The sequence below is a fragment of the Leuresthes tenuis genome, unplaced genomic scaffold, assembly GCF_036924035.1.
Source record: "Leuresthes tenuis unplaced genomic scaffold, fLeuTen1.0.hap1 SCAF_22, whole genome shotgun sequence".
Taxonomy (NCBI): domain Eukaryota; kingdom Metazoa; phylum Chordata; class Actinopteri; order Atheriniformes; family Atherinopsidae; genus Leuresthes; species Leuresthes tenuis.
Window position 1 is genome coordinate 9,383,249 of NW_027325376.1, and position 15,547 is coordinate 9,398,795.

Below are 15,547 nucleotides of genomic sequence, written 5' to 3' on the forward strand. Positions count from 1 at the left end.
GGGGCTAAAAAGATAGTCCTGGATTCTGATCATGTAGTATCAACTATTGCTCTCTGGGTATGTAGGAAGAATAAGTATAAAAACTCTTGTCAGTTATTCTATCAAACTGCCCCATCAACAGAAGACAGCACCTAAAGACTGATGTGTTTTTTTATCATTCTCAGATAGCTGCATGATTTTGTAGATGCAGATGAATGTGTTTTAGTGGCTGTGTGTATACTGTTGAAGATGGTGATGCAACACAAGTTTTTTCCTTTGAGGTATGTGGCAACAAAAAAAAAAAGCCTTAGAATGCATTTTCAGTCTGCCATTTACGTAAACAGTCTTAAAACATGGCGGTCTGCATCTGATTAGCATAATTCTCTTAAGAATCATGAAACGGAGAAAAAAAAGACACTCCTGATTCAGTTAGCTATAGCCGATTTCAGCAGCTGAATTTAGAGAACACCAGCAAGGAGTGTAAAGCCTGTTTTAGTCTGAATTTTTTAATTGTACATCTTTCATTATATTAATCAAAAACAACTGCATCACATGTATCAACATTAAGGGAGTACGAACCACTATTTCTAGGTCAGCCATGGCAATGTCTGCTCCATATTCATAAGTAGTAATACTGTATTGATATATGCATGAAGTCTACAGCAAGACAGCATCTGTATCCCACGTTCTCCTTTCTAGGTCTCTATAAAATATGCTTACTGTGCACCCAACTGCCTTCTTCATGATCTATTGCTTACCAGAGTTACAAAGACTCTCTAATTCATTTTGGTCTCAAGCGCTCTTACAAAATCCGAGTGAAATATGACTTACTGTACTTTAAATGTCGTCTATTCTGTCTCCATCCCACTACACCACTAAATAGAACCTCTGTCAGTTATTGTCCACTGGCCGCCCACTAAATATTTCATTGTTCTTCATTATAGAGTGGTCCTCCTTGTCTTTTGTTACAGTGACAAGCTGTGATGATAGTGATGATGATCGGAAAATTATTGCAGGGAGACAGAGATGTAACCTAAGCATGTATGACTGTGTTGGCACAGAGTCAATCTGGCATGCTGTGTGTGGGGACTTTCACGGTGAAATCAATATTGAGAAAGGCAAATGGAAAAAGTCAGGCAAGTTTGTAGAGTTCAGTCTCAAATGTTTACCAAAATGTAGCCAATTTCAAGTCAATTTCATGGACTGCTGATGTGACAACATAAACACAGAAGGGATTACAGAGAAAAAACATTCATGGGATCTTTCTGAATGTCAAACTCTGTAATGCACATAGATGATCAAAAGATGATCAAATATGAAAAAATAACAAACCGGAGGAAATACAGCATACAGTAAATCACTTCTCTTTCAGTCATAGTTACGCTGATAAATTAAGAGAAATGTATCTTCATAAACTGCATCCTCCCCTTCCCATGGCGCCTACCTGTCGTTTTGCGTCTTTGTTTCGGCTGAAGAGAAAAGATGACCATCAAAGCTCCCATGATGTCCTCCAGACTTTCTCGCTTGGTGATCTGGAAGTCCTGCTAGATTTCACACGCTTTCACTCCCACACTTGAGTGGCTTGAGAGTGAAAATGTAGAGAAAAAAAAAAAAAAAAAAAAGCCACAAAGAGATGCTGGAAATCTTGCAAGAAAATTCAAGACTGCAGTCCAAACTTCTCCTTTATATTCACCTTGTTTGGGTGGGCTGTATGTTGAGCGATAGGAGTGGGAGTGAAACATCCGCGCCTCTGTTGACTTTTGAATTTTGACGCGCACACTCTGCAGCCCCCCTTCTTCCTGTTTTCCCGATTTAAAGTGGGAGCTTGCTGGCTGATCGCTGCTCTGCAAAAGCTACTTTGTACCAGTTGAGCATCTAGATTAATTGAGCGCTCGGAGAGAAAGGCAGTAACATGCTGCGGAGAGTGTTACTGCTGCTCTTTCACAGATCTATCCTCTCAAGGGGAGGGAGAAACTGGTGGAAGGCGAGAAAGCCTGTGCTGCAGATAAGCATTTTTCCTTACTAGTTGCCTTTGAAACTACATCTGCTGCTGTGAACGTGGGGAGAAACCGTGTTATGTCCAAAACACTGAGTGTGTAACAGCTGAGGAGCTGCTGGTGTTAATATTTAAATTATGTACAAGCAATCATCGATGAGCTTCTCTTCTGTCTGCTTATGCCGACAACCCATTTTATAAACTGATTAACGACAAAGCGGGAGAAGTCCTCTGGCAATATCAACATAAATCACCCACTGCAGTGGAAGTATGCCTTCAAATCACAAGCTGAAAATTTTAATTGAATTGTTAAAAAGAGTCCCAATTACATCTAAAGTTGATTTAAAAAAAATTCAGATTTTTTTTTTTTTGCAATGTAATTTTGTTCTATTAAAATATTCTAAACTACAGACATAACGTTCTGCTTCCAAATGAAAGTTATTTTCCATGCAGTCACAAGCCCAGCGAAATAAAGAGATTGCCTCTCAGAGCTGATCTTCAAGGTTACAGAGAAGGGCCACAGGTCAGAATTATGTTGAGGACCTCATCTTTTCCATTTTCATTCATTTTCCTGAGATCGGGTGAAAAATGCCACACAGATGCAAGCCTGATGTGTTACATCAAAAGAGGAAAATGGAAAGAAACACTTTCACTCCTGAAGCCACCCACGCGCAGTTCAATTCATGAACTGTGTGACGGCAGTCCAATTCAGAAACGGAACAACCAACCACTGCAATCAAGCACCAATTTGCACCCACTCCATTAACCTGCTTCCTGTCAGCAGCATGTACTTTGTCTGATAGCCGTACAGTGGGATAGCCGAAGAGACTGTTCTTATTTGTCATGTGTGTAAAGGAAATCATTTTTGTGTTTCCCTGTGGTCGGAAATGGTTAACATATTCCAAAAATGTGGTAAGATAAATTGGAAAAAGTAGAGATTGTTTGGTTCATAAGCTAGAACCTTTCATCCACCTGGCAAGTATGGAGGCTATTTCTTCATAGTGAAACCTGAACCAGTAAACTCCAGTTGAAGATGCTTCTTTTTTAAGATGTTAAAAAGTTAAAAACAGTTCAAAAGTTTCATGAAGCAACATGTCGTTTCATCTACTCATATTGTACTGATTCCTCATACTCATGACTGCCTCAATAAATATCGATGTCTTATTTTTGGACTGAGCTGCAAACAGAAAATTATGATGCTATTGTGTTAAGAGCAGATAATAAAACATCAACTCCAAAGCAATGCTGTAGAAGTCAATTACCATGTTTGGCATAAGGATTCATTTTGATGTGGGTGTAAGAATCAGCAGATTAGCTGCGAACACACACAAATGTGCATGTCCATCCATCAGTTCCCGATACACGTTTCATCTACTTCAGGGTCAAGTGGGCTAGAGCCTGTTCCAGCTGTCATTGGATAAGACTGAGCAAGCACACACTGAAAAAAATGATGCCAGGACTGACACAGAGACAGGTAACTGTGCACACTCATCTCTACAATTAATGTAGCACCACCAACTGACCTAATATGAATATGAAAAGGAAAATGAAACACCCTCAGAAAAAACACACAGAGACCTAGTAAACGCCACATACAAAGGCCCTTTTAAAGGAGGCAAATTATGCCTTGTTTTAACAAATTCACACAATTTCCTGAGGTTTTACTCAAATGTGCGAGACAGACTTTGGTCAAAAGTACAATAGCCCTGCTAAAACACTTCTTCTGAGACCAACCTGTTAGTGAGCAACTACTTACTCAGGTGGAAAGTTTGCTGTCAGGAACTGAGTAATTATACTGGTTTGAACTGGAGTCAGACCCTGAACAACAAGGAGCTCCCCAGAGAGGTTCAATTATCGATGCTTCAGCAGAAAATAGACGAAGGGTTAGTTTATGTATGTTTGTATGTTGTCTAAGGACATGTCTGAGTTTATCAGACTGTGTGTTTATGTATGTTTCTGATTATAAAAACCTGGGCAGCCATTCTGCAATTTAATACATTAAACGGAAACATAATGAAGCTGCTCGTCCGGTCTTACTAAGAACACTACAGCACTATATAGAAAGTAAAATCTATTGATCCCAGTGGGAAATCACTTAGCAACAGACAATACTAAATAATATTTTCTCATAAACAGTAAAGAACAAGCACAGCATAACTCAAAATAATGCATGTGTGCCATTAATTACTGCGTTTAAACATTAACATCATAAAAAAGCTCTACTTGGACACCTACTTTTTCATTAGAAACATGCAGGTAATGTAATGTTAACACACAGATAGTGGTTCAAATAAGTAATCAAGTAATAAACAAGAGTGAGGAGAGGGCTGGTGTTGCACCGAAAAACCTCATCTACACAGCTGAGGAGTGTTACAGAACATAACCATCCAACAAGAGAACATGCAAGCAACAAATGGCGCAACGGTGTTCATCTTTCAAAAAGTTTACAGCAAAAGCTCGTTAGAGCTCGGGGTGTGATATTTTTAAACTTAAGGGGCCCAGAGCAAAATGCCAGGGTTGAGCTTTTGAGTTGGTAGTGACTTCAGAAATCCAAATATATGCTCTCAAGCACAGTAAAAAGGGATTTTTCCAAAATATGTCCTCTTTAACATGCACTTGTACATCTCGATTTTAGCAAACCTACGTTCCACAGTCAGAAGCGTAGCCATTTATTATGGACCCTCTGTGGCCCCATCCTGAAGATCAGTCCAAATTAGCTGAGCATGACTTTTCAAATGGTGGCCTAATTATGTTGGAGAATTAATGACTTTTCATTAAATGAGACACTACAGAGAATAGGATGGCACAATCAAATATCTGTTGGCTAAATCACCTCCACTCAGACAGGCATATGCCATAACACTTCACACTCTAAAAACAATCTTCTTAACTATTTGGGGTTTGAGACAGGAACTGCAAAGGCTGCAAGAGTGTTTTATAAATTAAATCAAGCTAAGTTTTTTAAAACTTGTGACACAGAAATCATGAACAAAAGTTAGGCCAAATAATTTAGCAGAAAAATGTTCAGCACATCAAGTAAACATCTTTATACTTGAAAATATAAATACTAGGTGCTCTGCAGCCCACAGATCCCCCACAGGTTTTAGATGGCTGTCCATTATCATAAGTGGTGGTCTCCATGCTTTGTTTTTTGCTCAGAATAAACCTCTTTTATATTTTGTTGTCTGTCCTCCATCCATTTGGTGCTATATACAACACTTCATTAAAAGAAATCCTGTTTGTATGTAGCTACTCATGACTCATACACAGACTGGTAAGCCATAGGTGGGTAGTTGCCCCCACTGTCTTTTGAACTGTGTGCAAAGGAAAATGGAAATGTACTTGAGCCATAGCTGCAGGAAGCTTGTGAATAGCAGTTGAAGCATGATGAGAGCGATGAATCAGACAAGTTGAGCTGCACAGCGGTTGCTGTGGGTTGAGACCATAACAGAATGCATGGATGTGATATATGTGGTTCGTATGTTCCCTTTAGTAGATCAGACTAACATGAAATATACCAATACAGAACCTAAGTAAAGCGGTGCTGTATAGAAGGAGGGGCTGTATATAGATTAGGCAAATTCTATCATCTCCTGAAGAGATTAATTTCAGTTTATACATGTACTATATTCAGGGTATTTTTACTGCTTGACTTTGTCGAAGCACAACTCTCTTCCAAGTCATCAGACTCCCTTGATAAAAGACAGAACTGTAATTTTATCTGGTTACTGGTACACCACTGCCTCTGTCAGTTAGTTTGTGTTATAGCTTGACTTTGTTTTACCTGGCTTTTGTGTGCGTTCCTAATAGGGTTAAGACATTGTGTTTATTTTTGCTTCCAGTAACTACACATTCCCTCTGTTTATAAGCGAAGAAGTGAGTTGAAAGATCTCATACAACTTCTCCTTATTATCGACTAAGTATCTCCTTTGTCCTCATTCTCATATTTTCTTTCATAAACCGCATTAAAGATGTCACATTTTTGTCAACACTTGAAGAAAATCACCAGATTTTTTTGTTACATGGGCAAAGCAGTTGTCTGGCAACTGAGTCGGTGGCTTGATTTTAGGCTCCCATGTCCACATGTCAAAGCGTCCTTGAGTAAGACACTGAAACTTATATTGCCTCCAATGCATTCATTGGTGTGTGAGACTGTATGATAATCAGAAAGCACTGCATAAATAAAGAAGTGCTGAAGGAATGTATGTGTGAATGAGTAAATGTGGCTTATGGTGTAAAAGCTCTTTGAGTGGTCAACAAGACGAGGCAAGTGCTTTATAAATGCAGTCGATTTACCCTTCAATAGCCCTGAAAGTGGGAGAATTTGCTTTTCCACCTTCACGTCTACCTGCCATGCTGTGAGCTGTGTTAAGAAATATCTAAGCTGTGTTAAGAAAGCTTTTCAAAGTCATTTCACAATGTAAAGTGACACATGGCAAGATTTTTTCAAACAACTGAAACATCATGCTTCTAAAATCAGTGACTGCTGGTTAATACGTAGTCTTAATGGGTGGATTTGGCATTACTTACTGTATTTAGTTTGACAACAGAAACAGTTAGATAACTGTAATAACAATGAGTTTACTAGGAATTATGTTGATAGAAGCAAAACCACGTTAAGGGCTGATAATGGCCCTTAACATAGCCAGAATGTAAATAGGCCAACTAAGTATTCTATAATTCAATTTTCAGTACCATATTAAAAAATACTGCCCATACTGCCCATACTCTGATTCACACTTGCTCTTTTGATTACCAATGACCTTGCTCTGTGGGGTGAAATGACTGTTTTCATCAGTCCAGTGACTTTGAACATTGTCCTTTGTCATAAAATGCTGTCTTATCACAGTGTGAAGCTGTTCTCGTACTCCAGCTAAAGCATAGATTATAAACACACATTTTGCTGCTCATCCATCCACAACTGTAGTTTCCTTGGGCACCTATGGCTACTTCTCCTGGTTGGGATTGAGATGGTATGTCCATTACAAAGTAAGCCACTCGGTAGTGGGAGAATAAGAGTACAGATGTGTTTAACCCAAACTGGTCCGTGCAGAAAGAGGTTTCTGCTCCATATACCATTTTATCCAAGCAGCTACTAACATAATTTGATTTATATCCATGTACTGGAACTCCAAGTACAAAAATGACCAGATTATTAGTTCCATGCCCAACCAATCAAGCCAAGTATCAGATGCTGATAGAGTTTTACAGTTTGACACTGGGCAGTTTATTCAAACAATGGCAAAATGCATGTATCTGCACGAGTCAGCTGTAGCACTGGAGAGGGCGTAATCATCCTTCAAATACAAGGTTGATCATTTTATTACCAATATCCCAGTTTTCTTTTGACAAGATCCTGAACCCCACATTGCCCTTGAATTTGATCCCAGCTTGTAAGTTGCTCGGGAGAAAGGAGTCTACAAAATGAATGTAAAAAGAAAAAGTAAGAAAATCTTCATCCAATTAATTCATTTTGTTTTACTGCTGTGAGGTAAAATCAATATCCCGGAAGTTTCTGTTTAATCTTTGGTCTAAATCCTTAAACCCCTTGAGTTGTAAACACAAATTTTAAAAGGAACACAAATCACCTGATGAATGTTGATGCTTTAAACATTGATCAACAGTTAAAGCGGGTCTAAGTTAATCTTATAGCTGATTAATTAGTGCTATGTGAATATGCTTGAGTACTATCAGTAGTATTGAGACTTAGCGTAATACTTAATGCAGAGAATTTATGAAGAAAAATATACTTGCTGGTTTCAACATTTAAAATGTAATATGTCTGACAAGCTAATATTTGTTCAGGGCTTCACCTATACATGTAAAACAACAGTACAAAGTATACTGTATATGTATACCAGTCATGTACATATAACATTGGTATTTGTGATGATCCAAATATGTATTAATTTTGTACAGTATGGTGTTGTTGTTTTTTTGTTTTGTTTTTAATATGTTAATGTAACATTTCTTCAGTGGCTCAGGATCTCCCCTCAAGGATTATTGGCTCACCTCTAAAAGAACAATATCCGTATAGTCCACTAAGTGGCAGCAAAACTGTATCAGTATCAGCTTTTGCATTTATGTATGTTAATGTCACAAAAAGGACAAACAGAAAGGAGTTAAGCATCCATTATTCTATTTGCATGCAAGCATGGGAAGCTCATTTCCCTGTACTGAGTCACTGTCTATGCTGATGCCCGATGCATGCTGGAGACATATATAAGCAAGAGAACTGACATCCAATCTATGAAACTAATGTGAGGCGTGTTCTTCAGGACAAAAGCTGCCATAACCTCAATGCTGGCCTCAAGTCATTGAAACAAAAGGAAAGTGGAGTGACAAAACAGACAAAGGCTCTATTTAGATCTTCTTATTGTCATTTATTGTTGCTGATGATCAGTTCATAAACCCCAGCTGTAACTTATAATATGCTGGTACATTTGATTCTCTTAATTTCATCCTGCAAAGTACAACCATCACAAAGGAGCATTTATAAGCAAAAATACATTAATGAGATCAAACCTTTTCCTAGAATTAAATAAAATCACCTTACACACATCAAAACTTTTTAACAAAGAGCGGGGAGTTAAGAAATGGACCTACACAGACCAACATGGACCTACCCATTTTGGACAGTAGAGGGCGCAGATGTTCTAAAAACACAAAGACATCAGACAAAGAGCATACTTAACTCCAAATACATACTGTGCCTGAGGTATCATCTTCATGCCGTTTACTTTAAAGCAATGAGATGTTATCTTGCTAAAAGCATTCATGCTGTGATACAATTTCTCCTTTCCAAACAGTTTCTAGTTTCTAGATGAAAACCACTCTGCCTTAAAACAACCACTCACAGATTTTGCAAAAAGATTAGGTGCTCTTGATGAAAAGAACAATGTAAATAACAGAAAACAGACATCCTTTTTTTATTTTCCATGACGTAACACCCAGCCTCCCAAAAGCACACTGCAAAGGTGTCAGAGCTCCTTCTAAAACAAACTATAAATCTTTACCAATATACATCAGAATTCCCTGTCAGCTTTGGGTGAGAATCCAAATGTAAAAAACCTACATGGGGTCGTGATGATCTACCCTGTTCTATGGCTTCTGAGAGTTATGAGGGACAGCTCTCAGCAGCAGTCAGTGCTTTACAGCATTTTTTTTCTCTGAAACATAAGAACTGCAAGCAAAGCAGCAACATTTCAAAAGGGAAATTAAATTGAAAGCAGACAGAAAAATTGCAGACATTCAGCCGTTTCAGTGGCATCAACTTAGGACTAAATATGAAAAGTGTGAGTAGTGAATGGGAACTGCTTCAATGTATTGGCAAACAAGGAAAAAAAATGTCTGGCATTATGCTGTAAGCATTTCTGCATAGATAAAAAAAAACAGTAATTATTACTTGAATAAAATAGACCAACAACTGTCCGAGCAGCAGTTTGCACAGCATTAGAAAAAACCTGACAACTAATGATAATAATGGATCAAGAATGAATGTTAGATAGCATGAAAAAAGGGCCAACAAATAGCAGCTTATGCGAGTCCTGGTATATGCACAGTTAATGCAACAATAAAAGGCACACCTGCCACCTTAGATATAGTCTCTAGAGCAGCACAATCATCTTTTGTCTTCGGTCTCCAACCCCTCCATTTCCAGCTAATATTGTTGTTAGACTGCTCTAACCATAATATGGTGCTATAGGGATACTGGGCTTTGCTACCTGCCCAGATGGTCTGAATCAGTGGGTATCAGACCTCATAGTGAGCGCTACATTCACTTGCCACCAATCGCAAACAAATAGTGGAGCACAATTAAAAGCCAAACTTCCACTGCATTGCTCAAGCAGGACCATTCAGGCACTTTTACCGTATGTTTTATGAATCCCAGCGTCTGACACTGTCTTAGCAAACAAAACAACTGTTTATCAATGTAACAGCATAGATTCAAGCAAGCAAGTTGTATACAGGAAATGTCTGAACTTTCTTCTTCTTCCTTTTTCTACTACCGCTGATTGTAAACAGAAGCAGTGAACAATGACTCAGCAGCAACAGCTTTGACAATATATTCAGTAGATAACGTTTGTAAAGCCATGCTAAAAGCTGAAGAGCTGACCAGTCGCAATTCTAATCAAGCTGATCTATTGCATCATAAAGCCCAAGCAGCAAATTGAGTCTTACAGAAAAACAGTTGAAAAATAAATTGTCTTGACTGCAGTGTGACTGCAGATAAGACACGTCACACAGATACAGACGAATATCCTGCAGCAGCAGTTATACGCGGCTGTCCAACAGGGAAGCCAGCCAAGCAGTCCCTGTTAGGTGTGAGGCTCAATTGCACCCGCTCAAGTTGATCTGTCATTAACGCAGCCCCACCTGCTGCCATTGTGCACTGTATAAGCCGACCTGTGTCACATTCTTTCATTACACCCTGACATGTAGCTGCTGTCCGTGGTGACACCCTGCCCGCAGTTTCAGATCACTGTTCACTGAGCTGTATATGACATCAAAAGTGTTCAAAACAACATCCAAAAATTCACAAGAGTAGCACAAGAATTGTGCTTTTCAACTCAGTCAGTTGATGAATGCATGAAGTCATGCCCAAAAACATTACAACAATTTTCACTTAGCACTAACAAATGACAAAACACCCTTGACTGTCACAAGGGTGTCACAAAAATCCTGCTTCTGCTTTCCTCAACCGAACCCCCTTGTCACCTCTTAACTCAGAGGGTTATTACATTACAGCAGCATAATAAGCATAGTGTTCACTCTGAATCATAACTTCTCACAGCAGATTCATCTACAAATAAAAAGCTATGAAATCCATGCCGAGATGCGAGGATGAACCCAATAATACCTTCCATGGTACAAGCAGCAGTGCGACTGCTGCAGTGATTTGGGGAAAAAAAAAACATTGCTAAGTAAGCAATCTGGATGCCAAATGAAAGCTGGATTTAATGCTCCTTTGAACTGGTACGGTCCTGAACCCCAACAGCAATAAACATTGCTCCTCACTTCACTTCATTTTAGCAATATTGTGTACTGTACAATTCAACACATTATCGCACCCAATTGTGTTACGCTTGAAATAACAAGGGAGCAGTTTAGTCTGCAGCACAGAAGATTTATATTGAGTTCAAAAACACAAATTAAACAAGCACAGTTTAATCAGTCCCCACTATTTCAGTCACATATCCTGCTCAGCTGAGAGGTTGGGGAATTTATCAAGATATATAAAAACATAAAAGGGAATGAACAGTGCATACAGAATTTGTAATGAGTTTTTTTTTTAATGGCACCTGAGCAACAGATAAAGCATGAGAAACAAAGCACAAAGATGATATCATGTCATCATGCAAGTATGTCACAGATTTTTACATTTAAGACCGTTTTATAACAAGCTGTATCAGGTTTTTGATCGTGGATCTGTTCACTTTATGTCTCAATAAAGTTAAAGTCTGTAAAACTAAATTTATTCAAGTTACTTGGCATGATGAGTTCAATTCAACTCGCAGATATTAATGCTAAATTTTAAGATTTTAAGGGTTTTCCCCACAGCTGCAAGCCGTGCAGCCAGCAGAGCTCCTGCTAGGCTAAACAGATCTCTTCATTAGAGCTCAGAAGACTCAAATCATGGCTTGGTTAGCTAATACTCACGCTGCCTAAAAAGAGAACAAGCTCTACCTCAGGGAGATGGATAATCATTTGGGTTTGTTTTCACAAACTTCAGTGTAAATAAAAAAATCAAGAGGGATAAGACAGCTAAAATATGTGGAAAAACAAAAACAAAACATAGAAAAAACTGGTGGTTAACCTAAGTGCTTAAAGCCCCAAACACAGAGCTCAAGGTTATACCAAAACACAGATGAGAAGTTTCAATTTGTCTTTAACTTTGATGCAAACAAAAATTGTAGAAGGGCAGACTGCGCCACTTGATATGCCATCCATCACGGCTCGTTTGATTATGCTGTAATCAAACATACTTATCTTATGACTTGATTTTTGCTTCCACTAACAGTTCTGAAAAAAGCTCACATTAAGGTTGTTTGACAGAAAGAAAAAAGAAAAGACCACATCTTTTTTGTTAAGCAGTTACTGTGACCAATGACAAAAAGGTTTAAAATTATGCAACCTTATGTTCATGTGACCCCTTCACATGAACATGTGCAAAATAGTTTACTGATCTGAAATTTGTTACATATCCTGCCTCCTGTGGGGGTGCTATCTCAGAAAACGCTCCTGTGGATCATATTTAATGGTATAAACAGCTTTTGAGTTAGTATGATTGAGTAAGTTGTTGCATTTGAATTCCCAAATGAGCAATATAGCAACTTTCACCAAAAATGTGCTTATATTGGCCACCATAAGCAACTGTTCAGGTTGAAGAAAGCTGTAAGAGTCAAACCTGATTGTACCGAATTGAACAAAAGTGCATTTTGATGCACTGGTTTCAAATTCCATGAAAAAAAAAATTCATCTGTTGTTGACACAATTGCTTTTGGATAATCTTGTGTGTGAAGTTTTTTTAGTTTTTTTTTACCTCATCATTTGAAGACAATTTCACAAAAAGGAGTTCAACAAGTAAATTGTATATGCATGGGTGGCTAACCTTGAACAGTCCTGGGGTCAACAAAGTGCCATGAATGACACATTCATCAACTGCCTCAGGCCAGAGTCTCATCTAAAATCTATTAGACCGGCTCTGATGACAGCTTATCACCAGCTGTGACAGGTGAAACACAAACTGTGTAAATGATGCTAACACTGTGGCTGCACTGAAGCCCTGGACAACAAGCGCCAGCTCTCTATTAATAAACCAGAGAGCAGAGGGGAAACCCGCTTCCTTGTGTAAATGGTGAGACATGTTGGAAGCCTTCTTCTTCAACAGACCTACAGCCCGTAACCAAATGCTATCTGTGTCAGCAGCTACGGTGAAACTCGAGTATCATGTCTGTTTCTTAGGTTTCCTCACATCAAAGCAATATTACATGTCAGCACTGGGAAGTTGCAGCATGAGTTTCATCACACTAAGACTATCAGGGCCTGAGAAAAAGCAATGCTGAGTGGAAACATTCGATTTAGTTTCTTATTATTTGGTCTTATCTGATAGGAAGACAATGAATGTGAATAGCAGCGGTGCAAAATAGATTAGAGGAGCAAAATATGTGTTCACTATCTAATTTAAATGCTGAAATAAAGCAAACTGCCTCTATTCATTAATCCTTGCCGATTGAGAAGCGATATTAGAGCGAGTGTGTAGTTTCTTGCTTCTACAGATCAACGTTTGTTGGCATTAAAACACTTTAATTCTGTTTGTGAACTCTGCAGCTCCCTGCATCTTTGACATGGAGTTAGAAGCTGATCAATATGTACACTCTACAAAGTCTCAAGTATAACAAAATGCTCAGTTCATACAGGCATACAGCGTCAAGCAACAGCCTAAATCTACTATACTGTTTCGTCCATATGTATTCCTAAAACCTTTATAATCACAATAACAGAGACAAAACCTAACAAAACCACTTAACCAGCTGATCATAGACTGCCATCTACAGCTCAGCACATGTCCTGTCAGACTAATTCAGATGCACACACTTCCCACCCACAGCAAAGAACAAAGCTTTGATTCCTGCTGCTGGTGGCTCTTAACATGCTGAGTTGAAGGAAAGGTAATTGCTTCAGAACCAAATACACAACACAATAATAACCAGTGATGGATGGAATAATACCTGTTCCTTTAGTTTCCTGTTTAGGTGGCTCTTTGTTCATTTTTCATCTCCTAATTCTGTGAAATTCTTGGCCTGTCTTTCATTCACTGCTCTTTTGAGGTTTGTCCACAAGAGTTTAATGTCTTTAAGGTATTTGGGTTTTTATCCTTGTACAGAAGGAATCTGTTCATCTTCCTTTCTTTCTTTTTTCTACAAACAGTGTAATGTGAGCTTCCAGAATATGCAAACACTTAATTCATTCCATTTATCCTTCTACTGGAAAAATATCTCCATAATGTCTGGCTGCATCACAAGCCCGAATAATCATGACTGAACACGGTAGTATTGTTTTCATTCAATTATGCAGCCTTTTTTCTACAAACATACCTTTGCTCATTGCAGGAAGGAATATGTATTTTCACTTCATTAGTCCACAGGAAAAGGCGTGTTTATGAAGATGTTCATTTTCAAACTTAAGATGCTGGATTTTGTAGTCAGGGTGCAGAGAAGATGTGAAAGTCATATTTGTGGAGATGTTGCTGCACAAAAAACAGTGCAGGGTTCCTAGGGTTAGGGTTCTTTAAATATCTGTAAAAAGGGGGCATTTTGATTCGACTCATGAGCAATTCTCCACTGAATATCATCCAGACTTCAACTTGATCTCCACTATTCCTGTTAACTCTTATTTCTTAAATCACTACATGAGCCAAAAATAAAATGCTTTTCCTCCAACCTTTTCTTTCCAGCAATTATTTTGGTTTTCAGAGTACTTAGCATAAAGAAGCTAACCCATTGCTGTAGGAAAACATTTGAAAAGCATATTTTTTTTTATAAAACTTTTGTATCAGGTACCAGGGACTGCAAACTGTAGCCATAACAAGATAAATAAGTTCTAGAATCCCAAACTTATTTTTGGCTCAACAGGCTTCTTTCTATTTAGAAAATAGAATAGAAAAATACTTTATTCATCCCCCAGTGGGGGAAATTCAAAAAATAGATTTCCGTCACACCTACAAGTAGTGTCAGTTTAGATTCACCAACTGTAATAAAACACGTGGTTTTGGACAGTGGGTAGAAGCTAGGGAACTAAGTAAAACTCATGCAGACAGAGGGATAACACAGAAATAACACATAATATTGCTTAAAACATTTAAAAAGAACAATTCATTTGTAATTCTATGCCTGTTGGGAATCAGTTCTAGATTTAGAGAATTCATCTAACTACTGAGTGTGACAGACATTTTCACCCTAAGGCAACCAGATTTTTGCACACTATTGCATCATATGTGTTAGGCTTTGCTTTGGAGAAACATGAATGAAATGAAGCGCTATACACTGATATAAAAATATATATCTTTAATATCTCACTCTGTATCAACACTGTGTACTGTCGGATTAATAAGGCTTATGAAGAGGTTGATGAAGAATACTGTAGATTGGAAAAAGAAAACTTTTTCATCTCAAAGATAATTGCAGTAATAAATAATAAGGAGCTACTGGATGTTTAGCAGAAAAAACAAAGTGAATGAAAAAAGAGCCGATGCAATAATCCAAATACTTTTCTTTGTGCTTGAATAAGTGACAATTAAAATACTTGTGGTGTAAAAGATGACACAAAGCAAGCCATGCATAACAGAGCAGTCTTCAACAGTGTAACTGCTGTTGATGGCACAGTTGATCTCATCCTGCTACTGAACTCAAAATGTTTTTCTTCAAGTTCAGAAGAACAACCTTTAAATGCACACCCACAGAAGTGACCGACCTTTAACCCTGCTGAGATTATTTTCAGAAAAACAATGTCTGTGTATATCTAACACAACTAGGTTAAGTTCTTGCTCATAAATTCTACATGATGTAAACT

The 15,547-nt window shown here is 38.1% G+C and overlaps 1 protein-coding gene across 6 annotated transcripts in view; it reads right to left on the reverse strand.

Moving 5' to 3' along the window:
• Positions 1–15,547, reverse strand: part of kcnip4a (potassium voltage-gated channel interacting protein 4a) — a 127,684-nt gene that overhangs the window by 48,417 nt on the left and 63,720 nt on the right. The window contains exons 1-2 of one of the 6 annotated variants that reach the window (XM_072376361.1): positions 1,673–1,940; positions 1,424–1,560 (exon numbers count right to left, since the gene is read on the reverse strand). The exons of 4 other annotated variants lie outside the window; for them this stretch is intronic. In XM_072376361.1, the coding sequence (XP_072232462.1) occupies positions 1,424–1,481 (58 nt within the window). In that variant the 5' untranslated portion in view covers positions 1,482–1,560; positions 1,673–1,940. Of the gene's footprint in view, positions 1–1,423; positions 1,941–15,547 lie in introns of those variants that run through there. One more of the 6 variants, XM_072376360.1, reaches the window with a different exon arrangement.